General features: G+C 36.3%; 1 protein-coding gene across 1 annotated transcript in view; it reads left to right on the forward strand.

Annotated features, from left to right (window-relative positions):
• LOC110464427 (14 kDa phosphohistidine phosphatase-like) overlaps nt 1-22,093 on the forward strand; it is a 49,432-nt gene extending 27,339 nt beyond the window's left edge. Inside the window, exons 2-3 of the mRNA XM_021519635.1 lie at nt 10,904-11,028; nt 20,720-22,093. Of these exons, the coding sequence (XP_021375310.1) occupies nt 10,904-11,028; nt 20,720-20,815 (221 nt within the window). The 3' untranslated portion in view covers nt 20,816-22,093. The remainder of the gene's footprint in view (nt 1-10,903; nt 11,029-20,719) is intronic.
• The last annotated feature ends 607 nt before the right edge of the window (nt 22,094-22,700 follow it).

Here is a 22,700-nt window from a genome sequence, read left to right on the forward strand (position 1 = left end):
CTATCCGTTCTCCCTTGGGGAGGGGGTAAAGTTTACTATAGTTTATATAGGGAAACAACACTTTTGGGTATATTTTGACAATTTTCTGTTGGAAATTATTTTTACTTGGTCAGAATCATCTTTGGTGGATGACGGTATCAAATTGTAAACTTGGAATTCCTGCCCCATCCCCAGGGGTTAGAGCGGGGCCCCAAAGGGAACATTTACAAATATTTTAAAATTCTTATCCTTTGATGACATGACAAGTATTGTATTTCACTTAGTTTACATGCTGATTTCCATATCACATCTAAACAATAAAAATAGCTACCAGTACCTATGATATAACTCAGGTGACCGCTGAGGCCCTTGGGCCTCTTGTTAACAGCACCAGTACATGTAAGCTGCTATTGTCAATATATTTGTCCTTTAGTTTGTTTGGGTGGAAGACGAACACATTGTACTGGGACAAAGGACCTTCATGATCCCTCTAATTGGTGCAGGTTCATAAACAATGTTGAAAATGAGAAAGAAATTAGGTTAGCAGCTTGTGCCCTTGAGCCCCTTATGTACAGTGTACCATTTCAAACACTAATTGTAAGCGTTTAAAAAAAGTACATTCCGTATCTGAATATTTTATCGTTTGTACTTGAGATAGATTTGTTTCTTAATTGGTGTAAGTTATCATGTCCAAAAAGTTGTAGGGTCAATTTAGAAAAGTCAGTGAAAATGACCTATATTCTGGATCTGTGCACGTTTTGTAGACGAAAGTACAGGAGAACCTAGATATAAAGTATGTTGAGAGATCCTTGGATNGGCAATGGTACCGACGTTTTACAACGAAATACGGTGAATAAAGGCAAACAATATATATAAACAATAGCAGGGAAACTGGTATAATATATGAAGTATGAAAACAAACAATGACACAGGTTACCGCCCTCAGAAAACTTGAACGAAGTCCAGGGTAGAAATAACCGCCATGTGCTTCTTTCGAGTTGAAGAAAGAGGAAGTTGGAGGTGCGCGCGCATCCTACACCCGTATGTCCGGTTTGGACAGGGAGTAGTTTCGCATTTGCGCGGGGCATTTGAAACTTTACTTTGGGAGTTAAAGAACTGGTAGTTGGAGATCATTTGCATAATAATTGGACGTGGTAAGTATTGTTTTTGATATAAAAAGAAAAAATATTACCAGCTTAGACAATTAAATTAGACAATGTGTTAGACAGTCTAATTGTATGTGCTGACTTGTGTTACCTGGTATTAATCTCATCAAAACGGGGGTTCCAAAGAAAATATTGCCAAGCTAATGGTATCTAGACAAGTAGAAGGAGAATAAAGCAGTGATTGCTCTCCCTTTAAATGTGATTTATATATTTTGAAACTATCTTGATGCCAAAACAGAATTACTACCAATTGTGACATAATGTCATCCTCGAAATCCATGGGCTCTTGATAAACATACCTTCCCTGTACCCCTGGAATATGTCGTAACAAAATTGAATGTACATGTAAAATCAACAGGATTTGAAGTTGAGTAAAGCTGTCCTTCGTAGTTTTCAAAGGACAGGTATTTACCTAGAGATTGGTCAGGTTCACCTAAGTGGGATAAGCAATGCAAAAAAGTTTTGTCCCCAGGCTGGAACATAGCAAAGTCCTTGAAAATGATGGTTGTTCATTCCCTGCTTAGCATTCAGTTTTTAGGGGAATCCAGACAAACGGCTGACTCATAATGTCAGTAAATTTTTACCAGATGGAATACTTTGCTAAGTGCCATTGGTATGGTATTTCATTGAGGTACTGGGTATGTCTAAGCTATCCAAAATTGTCATTAGATCTGCACTATGGCAAGGAGGAATATACACCAACATACCCTGCCTCCAGCACTCATACAATGGTACACATACATGTATGAATCAGGTATATGCGTACATTACATGCATACATGGAGTCATGTCTTGAGTGACCTTAGCTGCTAATAGGACGTTAAAACCTTATAATTAAACTTTGGTACAGCAATGTATACATAGTGAGTTTAGAAATAAGATATTTCTATTTAGGTCATTATACTAGGGTAGATTTGGTTTGGTTTAATTTTGTTTAAAGTCCTATTAACAGCTAAGGTCATTTAAGGAGGTGCCTCCACGTGTGTAGTGTATGTGTGCTGGCATGTGTGTATGCAGGTGACAGGGTATGTTGGTACATTATACTAGGGTAGACGAGGAGGTTATACCTTTTGTATTGTCTGGATTTTTTTTATAAAAGGGATTTGCAAATTAAATGAATTCTTGTATTAATTTAGTTATTTTAAATACACATTATGGATGTGCATGGGCCTCTCGCTGTAATATTTATTATCATTTATTACATATGAGCATATTAATAACAAAGAAATTGAGATTTGTCTACCTGGTTTTTATGAATGAAATCCAGACTTACTCTCTGGCACTAGGAATCAGGTGTTTGCTTGCATATTATTGAGCTGTTATAATCCTTACTAATATAAGCCGAGTTGATACTGTTCACTTGAACATTAAGCTTCAGACAAGCAATGCCCAGGTATACTAAGCCATCTGTTAATATTCTTAACCTGGTCAGCTTCCTTCCATAAGCTTTCTTCCACAATCGTTTCACAAGACAGAAGGATGAAATCTCTATCATGAATTTATTAATTAGTATATAGAATTTAAGATCGAGTTGTTGTGAATATTTTTAAAGCATAACAATAGTATATCTCGTGAAGTAGTGCATGGTCATATCATCATCAGTAAAATCATGTTTTCAATCTTCGGTTTCTGGCCCATAAGATTCTGCGTATACATGAACCTGCATGTACTGTGCTTAACCTTGATTGGTGGAATTTAATGAAATTTTGGGATTATCATATATAATAACTTTCAGCGTCTGAAACTGATGGTAGGAAGAGTTACTTACAATGTTTAGAATTTATGACTGAATATATTCATAAAAGGACATTTATTATTCTTTGTATCATATTCTGCTACATTCTTGTAGACATAATTACAATTTCATGGTAAACATTTGCGTATTATTGACTAGAGGGTACTCGGGCTAACATCTGCCCTACCACAACACGCAGCAGACATGGGGAAAAGTTCCCAGACTGGAGTATTGCGTAAACAAACTGTTCAAGTCTTTGAAAGCATCTCTAATCTAAAGTTTACCTCGTCACTTCAACAACTGGCAGTACGGTTAATTTGATTAAATTTTGATGGCATTAAAAATCTTAAGTAAAAAAATCTTATCCAAATATTTTAATTAATCTGTATGTTTTGCATCAATTCTCCCTGTTCGTTGGTTTCTATGAGGTTCAATGCATGTGTCGTAAGAGCCAGGGTTATAAGATGGCTGCCAATGGAGATACTGCTGAAAAGAAGGTGTAATATAAAGGAAGCCAGCTGATAATTATATAAAGATCCAAAAGTATTGCAATGGTGCAGCAGATACATTCTGTTTTCTTCCATTGTCTCCTTTCAATTGTCTCCTAAACAAAGGACAAAGGAGAAATCCCTTGATTCTGCAGGGCCTCCATTACGAGGCACGGTAGTCTAGTGGTAGGACGCCAGGCTCGTGACCAAAGGGCATTGTGTTGTATCTTTGAGCAAGATACTTTACTGCGCTTGTTCTGCAAGTTACTTTACTCCGCTTGTTCCAGTCTGCTCAGCTGTAAATGTGTATATGGTTGGGTTGTGCTGTAAATGTATAGTGGTTGGGTAGTGCTATAAATGTAGAATGCTAGCTGTGAGCGCCGAAATGGCAGCACCAGCTGTACATGTATGCTCCCCAGGGAGTTGAGAAAGATATTGGCTGATTGCAAAGGCCTTATAACCACGGATAATAATTTGTGAACTGCTTTGAGACGACCTACGAAAAGCAGTATATAAGAACCTCAAATTATTATTATTATCATTAGTTAGCCCTTACAATAACATGCAGTGACATAGAGCAAGCCTAATTCTCTCCCTGTAGGTAGATTGGACATTTTCTATTTTGTTGAAATTAATACAATTTCTTCTAATTAAATTGATGTAATTATAAGTAACTGGACAATTTGGTCTCCACAGGAAAAATGCTTCTTTTGATTCTGTTCTTAGAAATCAAAGACTAGGAACAATTGTTATAAGCCATCTCTTACTTCTTGTTCCCTGACTTTGAACTATATATCTCAAGTGAGAAAGATAAGGTCACTATTGTACCAGCTGCTGTAGTCAAGATGGAAATATGCTGATTAGCCAGTGATCGGTTGCTGTGCTGGTCAAATATTACCCTGTTGTCTCATCTTCTTGTCAAAAAGAGACCATGTTACCTCAACTTCTTGTCACATACCTGTATCATGATAACTCTCTCAGTGGTAAACAGTTATTAGTATTCTGACATTGAAAAGAGGGAGGTTGTTCATTTACTTTCCACATTTGTTATATTAGATCCCTTGACATAAGTAATGAAATAGCCTGTACTTTGTCACACTGTGACAGAGGGACCTGGGAACTGTGTACAATCTCCTATCTACATTCACCTTAAGCTTGATATCATTTGTGATATTCAGGAGATTCGAAGGTGTGCTTTTTTCATGAGGATAGAGGAGAGTGTGCCACATTGGGAACATGCATCTAAATTGCCGGATTCTAAATGGCTGGTGGAGGATAATCCTTTTTTGGGCTAGTCAGTGGACAACTGGAATTTGAATTTTACCTCCTTAGTGGAGACGAGACACATAGAAAAGGGGCAAAATAGCCTCAGGTGCTGGTCGAATTAAGCCACGTCTGCTTGTACACATGCTCTATTAATATTGGGGCTACTGCATGTACATGTATGTGTACAGTTGTGTGCAGTATGAGATAGTTTACCTTTTCCTTCAACACCCTATGCTTGGCGACACATCAGCTGCTGGTTATGCAGGACTTCATAAGAGGTCTAATGAGATCGCATAACTGATCAATATTCAAGGTCACAGGGGTCAAATATGTTTAAAACGTTAAATAACTTCTTCTGAATAACCGAAATGTAAAGTGTGTTGATATTTGGCCAGTTGCATGCTCAGATGAAGAGCTATCAGGTTTAATTTGTTCATGTTAATGACCTTGACCCACTTTCAATGTCACATATTTTCAAAATTGTATAAATGACCTAATCTCAATACAAAAAAATGTCTTCGGTGATGATATTTGGCCAGCTGCATTCTGGGTTCAAGCTCTATGAAGTTAAATGATCTTGTTTGACTTTTACGGTCACAGGTGTAGAATGTGTTTAAATGTTTGAACAGGTTCTAAATGACTTGGAGTCATAGGTACTGATATTTTACCTGTACCTTTACCTAAAGACTACAAATGTGAGATATGTACCAGGGGAGCAATGCAGGCCCGATGGGCCTCTTGTTTAAGTTACATCCAAAAAAATGTTTGTAACATTTTAATAGTCTGGGTACATGGAGTGACAAAATTGATTTATCTGTTAGTTTAAAATATTGCGGATCACATTATATCTAAAATATATATATTGTTAATTTTGGTCGTTACACTTGAACTATCACAAGAAAATGCATTGATACCAAAATACCATTATTTTCTAATTAACGCAAAGATGCAAATGTGCAACAGAGGTACAAAACATTATAACTTCACCATTCTGATTTGACAGCAAGTCCAGAGCAAGACCTGATGGGGCTGTGAGAACTTAAGTAGTACAAACTCCAGGCTGATAATTGGCATAGCAAATCTCATTGACATTTACCAGAAGCAATATTTTCATGAATGGAAGATGGGGGTTTGTGTGTGTAATCCATTTAACATGCCAGCATCTGTGTTCCTGCTTACACAATATTGTGCTTACACCTTCCTTGAGATAAAGCTGTGGGGTTCCCAACAGGGCATTTCTTGAAATTAGATATGTTCTCATATCAGATCTTGTATCATGTTTTTTAACAACAATGAAGGGCTCTCAACGGGTCGAATGGGAGGTCACAGGAATCGTTAGCTAACACAAGAGGATCCAGACATGCTTGGGATTACTAAGGGACAGGATGGTCAAAGGGATTGGGAAATCACTATAGCCAGAGGACATTTGAACTTTTTAATTTAAATTCAGGGTACACTGGAATTGAAAACTCAGGGCTGGGGATACTGGAATCGCTTGATATTTCTATGCCGACACTTTTAAGTCATATATTCTAGCTGTAGGTGACATTGGGAATCCCTTCGTAACTAGAAGGACATAATTAGTATCTTTTTGCAAACTATGGAGGGGTATTTGAATTGTATGATAACTGTAGGGGGACCAAAATCAATTCCTTATTCGAATGATTCTGACAACGGCTAACCTGCCTGATACACCCTTAGACAGAAAAGAAGAGATATAGAGGGAAGCATAATTAGCGCAGGCAGTGGCTAGGGAAAGGGATGGCATTGAAATCACTTAATATACTTGTAGTGGGACATATTGGAGTCATTTGATAATTAAATAGGGAATTGGAATAATTTTCTAACTTACTTGAGGGGAATAAATCCTTAAGCTTGAGAATCTCTTCCTATATAAAGGGGATTATTGGAATCGGCCAGAGTCACAAGGGAATGTGGATATTTGTGAGTTCTGCAAGCCGACCAGGGGCTTAAGAATCACTTGCTTAATATAAGGGATATGGAAATCACTAAACCTAGGGGATACAAGAATCATCCGCAGGGAATATAATCGCAGGAATCGCCATGTCGGGGTCTACAGAACACTGGTTTCACGTGTTTACTGATGTGTCAATAGTTTCACCTGAATAATTGCATGTAACTTTAAAAGTGTACTGAATGTTTTTGACATGTTGTTCATGGGAAGTAAAATCAGAGGTGACATAATTTGAGGATCGTTTGTACTTTTTCGTGTTTGCTTCGAATTCTTGCACATGCCCACACAGCCTGATTCACTGAACATGGCAGTGTGCTGTAAGTAAGGCATTTGTGTTGAGACAAATTACCACCATGTCACTGTTAATTAACATGAATGTCAAAGTTTACACAAACATGTTCTCCATTCAAGGTTGTTCATCAGTCTACTTTGAGTTAGATAATGTAATTGGCACTAATTGTTTCCATTCCTCTCTGTTTACTGTGGCCTCCTCTGATTATTGATAGGTTTCATGTCTGGTGTTTTCTATTCACCAATTGTTCGAAATATTTTAAGATATTATTCCTTGGTACAAGCTTTAGTATTCAGAGGTCAAAATTGTTTTTGTATCAAAAATGTTCTTTGTTCGAAAATTGTTTTGATCTGGAAGTTTGTACTGTAACATGTACAAATTCTATGGGGGAACTTGACTGATACATTGGACTCTCACTTTGACTTGTATTTGTTACAGCTAGGACAAGCATATTGATTTATGAATTCTCTATTTCACTTTTGGGGACAGATTTGACATGCCAAATCTTCTATTCAACTTTGGAAGGTTATTCAGGTATAAGGGGGGCCGTGGTGGACTGTTATGCAAGCTTAAATGAACTCAAATCAGATTATCACTGTACAATTGGGTAGTCAATGTAAAAAAACAATTAAATTTCAGTTTATATATACACAGTAGGTGATTCTTGATAACATAGGTACATACACATTTGATTTTCTTTCGATTTAAGTCACTGGTGGATGACGACGCTTGGGATCAGTGTTTTCAAACGGTTTATCTGTATTTTGAGGTTTAACCCTTAAATGATGACACTCAAAATACTTTGCACAACACAATTTGTGATTCGGGTGCACAGCAAAATTTAACCCCCGCGAAGATTATGTACTAGTACTACATGAACACGAAATATTGACCCCCCCCCCCCCCAAATTTAAAGCACTATGGGTAGTCGATTCATGATATAAATTCCAGTTTGACTCCTAGGTGTATGACAGGTATTCCACTGATACATATTTTCTGTTTGACATTGAAGGGAGGGTATTTGTTTGACTCATACACTTTCTTTGCTTTACTGAGGGTTAATCAATTTCGTACAATTTCTCTGTCAGGGTAACAGAGGGGTATTACACTAATAACCCAGGTTCAACTGTACTTGACCTGATCTACAAGGTACTATAAACAGTATTGCAATGGAAGTTCAACGTAATGGGTTAGAGAGGAAGTGCTCCAATCTCAAGCTTCATTCATCAAGATCAGACTGTAGATACCTCGAGATATTCTACCATTGTTGGAATTAGGTAAGCTTGGATCAGCGGTGTAATGGGTCTTGGTAATTTGCTCAGCTAGTATTTTACTGATAAATGTGAAGACTGGTGGTGTTGTGTCAGGTATGCGAGGATTGCTGGTACTGCCAACAGTGTGTCAGATGGGTAGTCTCTATGGGAAAGGCTTCAAATATTTGATAAGATATGTATACGTTATGTTGCATCACTGCAAAGGAAGGCATACTCTAGAATCCATTTTGATGAGTTCTCGTAGATGTTTTGCAAAGTTGTTTCAGTGCAGTATACCTAAGCATTGTCTGATTCCTGTTGGCATTCATATTACCTATAAATGCCAACTGAAATCAGATCTATATACTTATATTTTTAGCTCACCTGCCCTTTGAACCTTTGTAAGATTTGTAAATAAATGCAATGCCAATGTCAGTATTTCATTTCCTGATAGCTATAGGCCTGTGCACTCTCTATCTGATATGTAAGTACTAGGTTTCTAGGAAATGAGGCATTTTATTGACAATGTTTGAATCGCTGCATATAAGATCGGGTATATTGGGTCATCAGCCAGGATTTGATTGACACAAATAGCTTTCTTTATCTTTATTATCAGCAATTGATCTGTACATATAGGTCATTTATGTAGCAAAATTGGTTTTTAGATCGAAACTCAAAAAGATCTGTATGGCATTTTGCCTAGTTCAACTTTAGAAATGACAGTGTGTGTGTGTGATTAATTCTGAGATATCTTGTTATTATTGATGAAATGTCTTTTACTTACGGTGCCAGCTGCTGAAACCCACACTTTACATGCTAGTTTGTGCCAATATAAAGTCATATATGGTTCTAATACATGTTGTATACAGAATCTTAAACCTGGTGTCCAAGTATACATGGGTTTTTTCCCTGGAAAGAATTAATGGTACATATGATGAACTGTCCATGCTTGCACACTGATGATATTATACATTTGTATGTAACAGGCACAGCGTGATATAACACCAACACTTTTGAGCCGACCTCAAACTTAATTAACACTCAAACTGTATTTGCCTCAGGCTTGAAATAGCAACTAAAAGACACTCAAGCTCAGCTTCAGCTTGAAGCAGATTTGTACACATGCATGTTAATGTTGGTGATGCATGTTTAATTGGGGCCTGAGGTTGACGACTTCATTGTTAAAGAACTTAGTATTGCAATGAATAGTACCATACATGTATCATTAAAGCTGACAGTGCAAGTTTAAAAGCTTTTAATTGAGATTAAAAAATCAATAAAAAAAATCTGGTTTTGAGATCTTCCCCATCTATTCTGACTCGCTTCTAAGGAAATGCCAACACTTTAGTTTGTTCTTTGCTTGGTAACGAGTATGGGTCTCGCTGGGTATAAAAAGCGCATTACCTGTCAAACCAGTTATCATTCTACAACTCTCCGTCTTGTGGTTCAATGCACCGGGCCCCCTGATCAGCAACCGATATCAAAAATCAAAAGCACTCGCCCGACGACTTTGAAACACAGTCACAAATGATAACCGGTTTGACGGGTAATGCGCTTTTTATACCCAGCGAGACCCATACTCGTTACCATGCAAGAAAGCACAAACTAACATGTCGGCACTTGACCTTAGAAATGATAGTCGGAAGAGACGGGGAAGATCTTGAAACAAGAAAAGAAAATCATACTTTTTAAAAAAAATCTCAATTGAAAGCTTTTTACCTTGCACTACTGTCATCTTTAAGTATAACCTACGTACAGTATATCACACTTTACTACCGGTACACGTACTTAACTGTTAGTTACCATTACAAGTACACAACATTGTACACACTGCCCTTAATTGTTGAATGCTTAATTAAAGTGGAAATTTTCACATTCCTGTTATGACTCTTTACACAGATCGCTGTGTGGAAATTGCATTGGCAAAAGTTCACAAATATATATAGTCTATATATCTAATCCATATAACCTATATATATGCACATATGGATAGTTCCACACTAATTTACTCAAAATGATAAATGTGAAAATATTCGACTCATGAACATTTCCGCTTTAAACTTGTATCATAAAGTTTTGAAACTTTCTGCAAGTAGAGGATTTGAAGCCTCTTTTATTTCATTACCCAATTTTCCAAACCTTTAATTACTTTTACTAGATACGGCATACTGGGAAATTTCGCTACTGTAAACCTTTCGCCTGCTGCAATGAGGGCACGTTTATCCTCATAATAAATTTAAGTACACAAAATATATATATTACATTTGTAATTACTATTGATTGTGAAAAGATTCATGTAGCACAACCAATAAGTGTTTATATGTGACGATATGTACTCCATCACCTTCATCAGACAAATGACCAGTGGAGCGTATGTACAAAAAGATATAAAAGATGTACGAGTTGTCCATACAAATCGATGTCTATTCGGCTACACTGTAATTAAAGCATACGGACAATTAGTTGTTTATATATGTACCGAAATGACTCGATTAGGCTATCTGTTTAATACTTGGTTATAGATATGCAAGAGTCTTGTGAGCATTTCTCTTTGATCTATTTATGACAATTATTTACAATAACAATGTTATTAGCCCTAGGTCTATGTTTTATGTATCTTATAAGACTCTTTCATGCCCAGGGATGTAGTAACAATTATTGCAATGGGAACCATCATTTTACGACACATAAGTAGTCCCGACAAAAAACGTGTTAATGGAAATATGACAATTGTATTATTTATTTGCAGCTGACATATATGACATTGTTGAGACCGCGATTGAAGAAAAAGGACTTGATTGTGAGTGTGTGGGTGGTGGAAGGATAGATCATGATCCTGGCAACAAAAGAATCAAGATTTACGGATACTCAAAGGTACGTGTAGTGTAACTGATCTAAAACACTATCAGGACACTAGATAATTTAAGGCATCAACTAAGTTCCAAATTTGATCTGGGTATTCACCAGGCCCAAAGTTCCAAATTTGATCTGGGTATTCACCAGGCCCAAAGTTCCAAATTTGATCTTGGTAATCACCAGGCCCAAAGTTCCAAATTTGATCTTGGTATTCACCAGGCCCAAAGTTCCAAATTTGATCTGGGTAATCACCAGGCCCAAAGTTTCAAATTTGATCTTTGTAATCACTAGGCCCAAAGTTCCAAATTTGATCTGGGTATTCCCCATGCAGGCCCTCAGTTCCTAATTTTGATCTGGGTATTCCCCATGCAGGCCCTCAGTTCCTAATTTTGATCTGGTTATTCCCTAGGCCCAAAGTTCCAAATTTGTTATCTGGGTATTCCCACTAGGCCTTAAGTCCCAAATTTGATCTAGCTAGGTATTCCCCTGGCCCAGAGTTCAAAATTTGATATCTGGGTATACCCCAGGCCCAATCTCTTGGACTTGGCCCCTATCTGGCCAGTATGCCCACTGCTCATTCCTATTTTAAAATTAGATGTTTTGCTTTTCTTCACAAAAGTTGAATGTTAACATTTTGTAAAGCAATGGGTCAAGTGTATGTCCTGCTGGCAGTGACAGTGTAATGGTCACTTTTTGGTATCACACTCCACACACTAAGGGAAAATTAACCAATATTTTTAAAATGTTCTTCTTCAGACTTTTTTGTACTACTATCAAATTCTGTGCATTGATGAAAATTCCATCAGCGGCTTTATCAATTTTTCGATTTCGTTACCCCCGGGCCATCCATTCTCGCTTGGGGAGGGGGTAAAGTTGACTCTAGTTTATATAGGGAAATAACAATTTTTGGTATAAAATTTGTCCATTTTTAGCAGGAATGATTATGGTGCCAGTTGGCAATTAGACGGTATGAGTAAATAAGATCCTGCCCCATCCCCAGGGGCTGGATGGGTGGAGCCCAAATGGGGAAAATCAAATGTTAAAAAAACTTCTTCATCAGACTCAGATGTTTTACAAACAAACTATATCATGTCCATTTTCAGCAAGAAATAATTCAAACTTGATTGGAATAGTTATAATGAAATTGAAATCGAATAGTATCAGAAAGTAAGATCCTGACCTAGCTATCCCAGGGGTTGGCCAGGAAGGACAATTGGTTAATTGAGAGTAGATATTATATTTCTCAAAAGCAAAATTATTTATTTGAATAGTTTTTAAAGTTCTAAACCTTTGGTGACATAACAAGTATTGTATTTCACTCTGTTTACATGTTGATTTCCTCATCACATCTCAACAATAAAATTGAGTACCAGTATCTATAATATACATGTAACTGAGGTTACCGCTAAGGGCCTTGGGCCTCTTGTTAGTTTTTTTGTCAGCGGTGTCGTCATCGGTAGTATCGTCCGAAACAAGGTTTCTTGTGATAACTTGAGTTCCCTTAGGTTGATTGAACTCACACCTGGTACACATATTGCATACTAATATAGCTCAGACGAGTTCACATTTCAGAAGTTTTCATGCATTTTTGGTGGAGTTATGCCCCTTTTATTGCCAAATAAGGGCATTGTGTATTAAATGGAAGAACTACTTTTTTTAATCAATTCCTATCAAATTTTGTATGGTAATGCTAGAAGCAATAATGTTCAACATATATATATCAGGTTTTTCTGTCAAGTTTCAACTTTCCGTGTTTTTGCATATCACACTTGCCATAGCAACGCTGTTCATCGTTTTTGCTGTTAAATTTTGCTTGTTTACACGATAACTCAAGCCAAAACACTTTTCTCAGTAAAAGCGCTGAGCAGGCGACACATCCACTCCTGTGGAATTGTTGTGTTAAAAATTCCTCAAAATATTCTTGGCAGTTAATTTGGTCAATATTCAAAGTTAACTGATACATCTAAAGGACCTGTTACAGGAACAAAAGAATTTTGCCCACAAAGCAATTTAACCATTACTGGTTTATATTTGTAGCTCCCTAAGACACGACCCATGAGATATTTCTAAAAAAAATAAAAGGTCCCCAGGGCCTGTGCTATGAACTATTTAGTGCCGCCTTCCAAAGGTGTACGACAGGGTTCACATTTTGTCCAAAAAACTATCAAAACAATGTTTTACGCTATCAAATAATATTATATTATTTACAGTAGGATCTGCTGCAAATTATGAACTCAAATATGTAACAAAAAATTACATAATAAAAAAGTTATAAAATCTTAAAGTCTAAAAATTTTGGTATTTTCATACACTTTTTTGCTACATCAATTGTTTTACGGAAGTAACACACCAATTTCCGGTTCTTGTACACCAAAAATCTTTTAATATTATTTGGTACATTATGTTGAGATACTATAGTGAAAATTTCAGAAAATTTGAGAACCGGTAAATTTGTCATATAAATGTCAAATTGTAGCAACGTCTATTTCCAAATATAATGCAATAACCTTATGACTATAGTCATGTTTGATCCTTTAACAATATGTCGCACCAATTTATTATCGCAACTGATCAAAGTTTCATCAATAAGGTCTGCTGCTTATGATGAGCCCAACTATAAAACTATTTGTTGCCAAATAAAAAAGTTATGCAGTCTCTCACACATAAAAGTTTATTATGTTATGTACATTTTTAGTTGTTTCGCATCTTTACGGAAGTGATAGACACAATTTCGATTTTTGTACACCAACGAATTTTGGATATTATTTGGCACATTATGTTGACTGACGATAGTAGAAATTTCGAAAAAATCGGTATTCGGTAAATGTGTCATCTTAAGGTTAATATGGTGTATGACCAATGTCAAAATAAATCTTCAATAACTACAGGTCAATGCAAGTATTTCATAATTAACCCAAAATCATTCCAATATACTATCAAGGTGGATGATATGGTTTATAGTAGAGTATGACTGTTTAACTAAACTAGGTAGTTAAAGGGGGGCATACAGCAAACGTTAGGCAATTTGTCAGAACATTTGGTGTACCAGTATAATATGTTGAAGCTATGTTAATGCATAACATTGGTTCTTTTTAGGAGAGTTATAGTTTCCAATTCATGGATTGTTGTATTTACTGGTTTTTTTTTAGTTTCACAACACATAGTCAAAATTGGTTATTAAAAACATTTTTATGAATTTCTACTTTCTAAGTCAATCTTAGGTCATGCTTCTCCTTTTGAATGCATTCACAATATGCAGTCTCTGAATTTGCGAGCTGAAGGCTGGAGCGTTTTAGCATCTGTTAAATGTGCATAGTATCCTAGATAATACAGTATTGATGCGACATGAGCACACATACCCGATGTTCTCTTTCCTGCAGGACACACACAATAGTATGCCTTTACAGGATCCTCTGATGCGTGTTGGTCAAACTCGATCCAGACATTGTATTTTGCTTGCGACCTGTGGCGAGAGTGTATTTGGCCTCGGAGAAGGTCATCAGCATGTTGGTACACCCATATCTCATAATCGCCCCCATCTGTCTGATGTTCGGTGATATAGCCAGGTGCCAGTTTCAGCTGATATGTACCACAAGCCAAAGTCTCCAGGTATTCCAAATCTAGCTTTGGAAACGGGATTTGCGAGGCTTCCAGCTTCTTCCATTCACTCTTTGCTCTGCGGGTCATATTTGGATCATCAGCTACACGCTTGGCCAACGCATTGTCACTGTCCAAGAGAGACAACATGCGTTTTGCCATTTGTGTATCACGCTGCTCACGAAGTGGATCAGAACAATATATTGGTCCTCGGAACGCATTCAGACATGCAGTCACAATGCGAACGAGTTTGTCAATAACCGGAACCAGAACGTTTGAAGGAAGTTTTTCTCTGAACAGAATCCACTTCTTCAAACGCCCATGGTAGGCTTCGACAACCCAACGGGTTTTGGTACATTGGCGATCTTCATTCGCCTGGGAAGCATCTACTTGTGATTTCCCAGGGGGAAGGAAGGATGGCATTTTTGAATCGTACCCCAACTCGGCTAAAACATCGAGGACATCCCTAAAACCACGATCGACAATAACATTGTCATGTTCATCAAGCCAAGACTTCAGGAGGTCAAAGTTTTCAATGATAAGTTTAGTTATTGATGCATCATTAACACTTCCATAATACGGTCCGATTGTGTCCAACACATATCCATCTGGCAACACAATTGACATAAACTTCAGATAATTCGTTTTCTTTTGTCCGCAATATGATGATCTCTGGAATGCATGATGCGAACTTTTGTTTAGATAGATGTAAGTGCCATCAAGTATGAGACTTGCTTTGTCCCCAAAAAATGCTTTGGTAAACACTGTGTTGTGTGATAAGGCTTCTTTGCGTGACATATGGTTTGTTCCAAGGTATTGGGGCACAACGGTTACATTCAAAACTTCGATAATCTTGTGGAAATATCTGGACAGTGAGGCTGTTGATAATTTGGTCAGAACTGACAACTGGTTCCAAGACAGATCAGTTTTTAATTTTGCACAGAAAAAAAGGAGCAAGTCTTCGGAGCACACACCATCAGTAAAAGCTGAAAGGATGTCGGGTTTGCACATCTCATGCATTTCCATAAACTGCTTTAGAGTCCATTCTGTCCATGCATGGCAATCTGAATCCGACAATGTTTTCAATTGTAGTTTTGGAGAATTTCCATATTTAGACACGTTATGTATGATCTCAAGAAGATCAGTTATGACCTCGGAACCAATAGCGTTATCAAGTTTCGTTTGCAAGGATGCCCTATCGACCATAGCTACTTCAGTATCTGGGTGTAAAATGCTTCCGATGATGTGTTTAGGACAAATACACGCATCACGAGGGAACCAAAGCCTGTGATTTACCATTAGAGAATGTTGCACTTGTTTCGGAATGGTAGCACATGTGTCATTATACTGGAGACATACAGAACATTTGCGATAAGAAGAGGATGCATATTTCAGATCTGTGATATTCAAGAGGGGCACTGACGGAATAATGGGGATGGCATCAATAACATCTTCCTCATCTTGCAAATCACGACCGGTTTGTTCTTCTCCCTGAGAATAGTGACTCTCCACAGATGTGCTTGAATGAAGTCTCTTCCTGACACATTTGTCCATAACATCTCATGCATATCTTACTGCCATCTTCTACAATCAGATCTTGGTTTATAAGCATATGTTTCAACCAAGTATTATGCGGGGAGTCCAGCAATCTGGCTGTTTTACCGTCCTTTTTATATCCTTAAATCTTTTCCTACATTCTGGCATGATACAGGCATCACCCATGATGAAAGAATAATTTGAAGACTACTAGTATAGCTAGCTATGAATTACAAGATGTGAGTATGTGTGATCATGTGTACCTTGAAAACTGAAGTGATCCTATCACCACATCCCTATACCTTGGTATATTTTTCCTAAACTGCATTTCACATAAAAACAATATGATATAAACGGGGGTTTTATCCAAGGAGGTCAATTACCACAACCTATTTATTTAGGCCATTGTACATATCCTAACTGCAATTCTACCATTAGGATTCCATTTGTAGTCCATTTAGTTAAACAGTTGATCAAGACTCTGCTATAAACCATATCATCCACCTTGATAGCATATTGGAATGATTTTGGGTTAATTATGAAATACTTGCATTGACCTGTAGTTATTGAAGATTTATTTTGACATTGGTCATACACCATATTAACCTTAAGATGACACATTTACACGAATACCGATTTTTTCGAAATTTCTATTATCGTCAGTCAACATAATGTGCCAAATCATATCCAAAATATGTTGGTGTACAAAATCCGAAATTGTGTCTATCACTTCCGTAAAGATGCGAAACAACTAAAAATGTACATAAAATACTAAACTTTTATGTGTGAGAGATTGCATAACTTTTTTATTTGGCAACATCTAGCTTTATAGTTGGGCTCATCATAAGCAGCAGACCTTATTAATGAAACTTTGATCAGTTGCGATAATAAATTGGTTCGACATATTGTTAAAGGATCAAACATGACTATAGTCATAAGGTTATTGCATTATATTTGGAAATAGACGTTGCTACAATTTGACATTTATATGACAAATTTACCGGTTCTCAAATTTTCTGAAATTTTCACTATAGTATCTCAACATAATGTACCAAATAATATTAAAAGATTTTTGGTGTACAAGAACCGGAAATTGGTGTGTTACTTCCGTAAAACAATTGATGTAGCAAAAAAGTGTATGAAAATACCAAAATTTTTAGACTTTAAGATTTTATAACTTTTTTATTATGTAATTTTTTGTTACATATTTGAGTTCATAATTTGCAACAGATCCTACTGTAAATAATATAATATTATTTGATAGCGTAAAACATTGTTTTGATAGTTTTTTGGACAAAATGTGAACCCTGTCGTACACCTTTGGAAGGCGGCACTAAATAGTTCGTAGCACAGGCCCTGGGGACCTTTTTATTTTTTTAAAAATATCTCATAGGTCGTGTCTTAGGGAGCTACAAATATAAACCAGTAATGGTTAAATTGCTTCGTGGGCAAAATTCTTTTGTTCCTGTAACAGGTCCTTTTAGATATTGTTCAAAATGGTTTTTTTTTATTAACTCTAAATCTGAGGTTACGTTTCTGTTTTGTTATAGTATGATTTCACAGACATTAATATTATTCATAGACATGATTTTAAGGACACACTATGTGCAGTTTCACATATATCATATTCACTTTATGTTTTGCGTTGTGTATGTTGTAGAAGTCAAAATTAAAACAAAATTTGTATATATTGTTGACTGGTCTACACAACACTAAAACAAATTCAGAAATCTGAAGTTGCAATGAAGAATGGATTAGGATTGATATTGTATGTAATACAGGATTACTGATGTAAGCTCTATGCACAGGTGTGACAGCTGATTACCTTTTAGAAGTATAGTTTTAGATAGTTGTACCGGATATCGTGGAATGTGGATGACTGAGTGACGTAGATAAACATAAACTACAAGTTCCATTCAAAAATATCTCAATTACATCTCAAGTACAGATTGCATAATAGTATGCTCAGCTAGTGCCAAATTCCTGCTGTATTCTCAGCTGGAATAACATTTGTCTTATCATAATGTGTTGTATTAGGCAGATTACTTAACACAATGCATTAACATAACTCCTGGCAACACAGATTCTTAATATGAATCTAATTTAGGACGGCATTGATAATTAAATAACATCCTGATACTTGGCACATGGGTATTTTTAAGGTAGAGAAATGATTAATCTACTAGTTTTATTGTTGGGAATAGATCTGTCCAGTATATATATATTTAGAAAAACCTTAGATGTTTTGTTTGTACATATACTATTAGTGACTCATGAATGGATGTATAGCAATGTGAAGTCTAGAGAAGTAATTGGCATTGAAATGTTACAAAATACGACACGGGAATGATGCATATAATAACTAGTTTGTTGATGCAGAAAGCCAAACAAAGTAAATATTAACTCATTCACCCCTGAAACTTCATAATGAACTATTCCAACCTTTGAATTGCAAGAGTTCAAATGTTTCTTCAGGGGTGAATGAGTTAATAACCATACCTTATGGCTATTTCGACCATTTAGGACTCATCAGTGATGATCAGTTGTAATACAGGAAGAAAACTCCTGTCAAAAGTATTCCGAAATATACGTAGAAAGGTACAAAAAAAGGTACCTATAAAACACTTCATAACATTATGGATTCACGGCTACAGCAGATAATTTATTCTTAAAATCAGTATTTCATGTAAACCACACCTGAATAAAATCCAGACAATTGACGTTATTGGGGGACTGATAAGCCACCAGCAAAGTCAACCCATCTTGCGACACTAAATTATCATGAGAAATACAAAGTAACTAAATTAAATAAATTGTTTGGTTGCATTAAACTATATGTTCAAGACAGAAACACCAAAGTTTTTTGTTGCTATAACAGATCCTCAGGCGTCGGAAATGACTGTTTCAGCCACTTTAAAAGTTTTAATCGAATGAAACTGAGAACAGATAGGCTTATTTTCTAGACAATGTTTTGGTGAATATCAGTATTATATTTTATCAAAGAAGCATTAAAAAATAATTGTGAGTGAGGAACATTTTAAGTAACATATTCTTAAAATAAATGTACATTCTGCTTGTAGAAAAGCGTTAATTCGAACCGTCGGGTTCTAAAAGTCAGTTTTTGGTAAAGTTAGTTTTCACTGTATAAAAGTATTGTGAATATAGAGGCAGTTTAATTCTTCTTCTATTAGCATGTAAAGTTATATGTAGATTATGCAAATTAAAAGAATTTTCCCCTACTCCCTAGGGAGTGACAAAGAAATCATACCCTAGGGAGTGACAGAGAAATCATACCCTAGGCAGTGACAAAGATATCATACCCTAGGGGGCGACAGAAAAATCATACCCTAGGGAGTGACAGAGAAATCATACCCTAGGCAGTGACAAAGATATCATACTCGAGGGGTTGACAGAGAAATCATACCCTAGGGAGTGACAGAAAAATGATACCCTTGTGGCTGACAGGGAAATCATATCCTAGGGGTGACAAAGAAATCATACCCTAGGGGGGTGACAGATAATTCATATTCTAGGGGTTGACTGAAAAATGTAACCCTCCTGGAACTGACAGAAAAAAATGATACTCTAGGGGGGGTGATAGAGGTATCCTACTCCAGTGGTGACAGAGAAATCATACCCTAAGGCATCCTCGATATCCAGGGGTTATGCTCACTTTCACTCTCTACACCCCTAGAATATGTCGTAGCAAAATTGAAGGCACAAAGATAGCTGTTTGATTGGTCTCAGGTAAAAAAAGACCTGACCAATCGCTAGGCTGATACCTGTCCTTTGAAGATTATAAAGGAGAGACACCCGACTTCAAAGCTTGTCAATTTTTACCGTTAGGTGACCACTGACAAGATTTTTTTTATGTATATCAAAAGATCGAACTAGTCTTCTTGTCTCATCAACAAGGTGGCGCACACCGAGCCTTCAATTTCGCTATGACATATGCCATGGGTGTAGAGAGCAAACGTGAGCGTAACCCCTGGATATCGAGGATGACCCTAAGGGTGACAGGGAAATCATACCCTAGGGGGTGATATAGGAATTATACACAAGGGAGTGACAGAGAAATCATACCCTAGGGGGTTGACAAAAACACTCTGGAACAGGTAAAAGCCGAGATAATTCTGTGAGTGGTGATAGGATAACACATCCCTTCACAGATCCTGAAATGAATCTTTTCTATTTCAAAGGTCACAAAAGTTGAAATGGAAGTAAATTTATTGTCTGTCAACATGTATTTAAAACCTCTTAAAAACATAGAAATAGGAGGCTTGCAAAATTATATATTTATAAACAAAACTGCTTAGAAACGTTATTATAAAAAGAACTTCTTCTGATTAAAAGCCTTAATAAGTTACAGAACTTTCCCTTATCATTGATGCCAGGAATGAAAGTAAGAAAGACAACTGTGCATTGAACATGAATTGATGTGAAAAGATCTCTTGCTGACAGTTTTCAAAAGGAAGTACAGTGTAGTACCTTAAACAAACTCATTCAATAGTTTTGAAGGTTTATGAAATAACATTCACAGAACACATGCATTTAACAAAACCTTTTTGTTTTGCAGGGTTACGGAAGAGCTGACCACTCTGTCACCTTCTTAGTACTTCAGAAGAAGTTTGGGAGTAACTACAACATCACATTCAGCAATGAGGGCTACTAGACGCTACACTTATTCCTCATATATTTACTGACACATAGAAGGAGTAAAAGGAGTATGTTCAGTATAACACTGATACTAGAGGCGACGAACTTTAAAAACCACACAGCATTTTGACTCAGCATCATCGTACCTAGAGGAGAAGAGGTTGGAATATCAGTCAGCACCTTGACAGACTTTGAAGGAGGTTGACTACAGGAACGTTACTTTTATTTTACTAGAACTAGTGTCTATAAAACATTAAGTTTACATTTAAGTTGTTGCCCAAGTCAAAAAGAAGAGAATGAATCAACTGGATACCATATGTAACCACGGTTACATGTATGTACTTAAACTGGAGTCAACATGGTTACCTCATATGACCATGGATTCCTGCACCCGAGTCAACATGGTTACCTCATGTGACCATGGTTTCCTACACTTTAGTCAACATGGTTACCTCATGTGACCATGGTTTCCTACACTTTAGTCAAAAAGGTTACCTCATGTGACCATGACTTCCTGCACCCGAGTCAACGTAGTTACATCATGTGACCATGGTTTCCTACACTTTAGTCAAATGGTTACCTCATGTGACCACAGTTTCCTAAACTTAAGTCAACATGGTTACCTCATGTGATGGTGGTTTCCTTCACTTTAGTCAACATGGTTGCCTCATGTGACCATAACTCCCTACACTTGAGTCACCATGGTTACATCATGTGACTGTAACAACCTACACAGGTTTGAGAAGGATGGGGATGGTTCTAATATTTGATGTCATAAAGGATTTTTGGAAAAATGAATCTGTTGGAACTCTGATGACAATCATTTAATGTAACTTTATTTTGTTGATGTAATGATATAAGTAAGTTACTTTCAGTATTTTAAAGATTTTCTGTCCTCTTCACTTGCCAAAATAGTGATATTTAGCATTAACATTAACACCAAGCAAAAGACCTCTACATGACATTTCAAATTTGTTTATGCATGTTCTTAAAAAAAATGGGGAACATGTACATGTGTTATGGTATATTGTATAGATCTAGCTATTTAATGTGTGTTTAATGAAATCATTTAAAATTAAAATTTATTTTCATTCAAATCTACCTTCTGTACTAGGTTAGTTCTATTTACCAAAAATAAATGATTTTTGCCTATGAGTAAAGTTTGTCTCTATTTATTGTTGTGAATTAAGATTGGTTGTTTATGATACACAAATGTTGTCATTCATATAGGATCTTACATGAGTTTCCATTTCATATGATATTTATGAAACGAGTAAGAATTTTTCAATTTAGCGAGCTAAAATGAAAAATTTGTGATGAGTTTCATAAATTTCATATGAAATGAAAACGAGTGTAACATCCTTATTTTTACGTAATCAAGATTTGTGGCATTTATTCGTGTTAAACGACAATTTTCATGCAACCTTGACATGTAAAAAGCCGCCATTTTGACTCCAGTGCGTAAGTCTGTGACGCCGTGTTCTTGTCCTAGTGTGATGTCACAATTGAAATCATTGAAACTTACAACCAATCACAGGACTGATAGGTCATATGACATGGGTTAACATTCACTGGATAACACAGTACATTATGTAATAAATGGTTTTATCATGTAAAATGGTGGTGATGAACATTTGCTGAAGTTATATCATGATTTTTAGTTGATATGAAATGCTGACTTTTGTTGATAAGTATTTTAATGTATTTAATATTTACAGTTTAAAAATAATCTTAATTAATTAAAGTGGTTATAGTAACCATTTCATTTGAATGTGTTGAATGAATCTTTGGTAAAAATGTGCCTTCATTCTTGTTTTCAAGTTTCCATGATTATGACTGATTTAGTCGGTTTTATCGGGCCAATGTCTAGGTTTTGAGATTACATGTAAGCTCGGTTGTAG

This window comes from Mizuhopecten yessoensis, unplaced genomic scaffold (assembly GCF_002113885.1).
Source record: "Mizuhopecten yessoensis strain PY_sf001 unplaced genomic scaffold, ASM211388v2 scaffold10987, whole genome shotgun sequence".
Classification (NCBI taxonomy): Eukaryota; Metazoa; Mollusca; class Bivalvia; order Pectinida; family Pectinidae; genus Mizuhopecten; species Mizuhopecten yessoensis.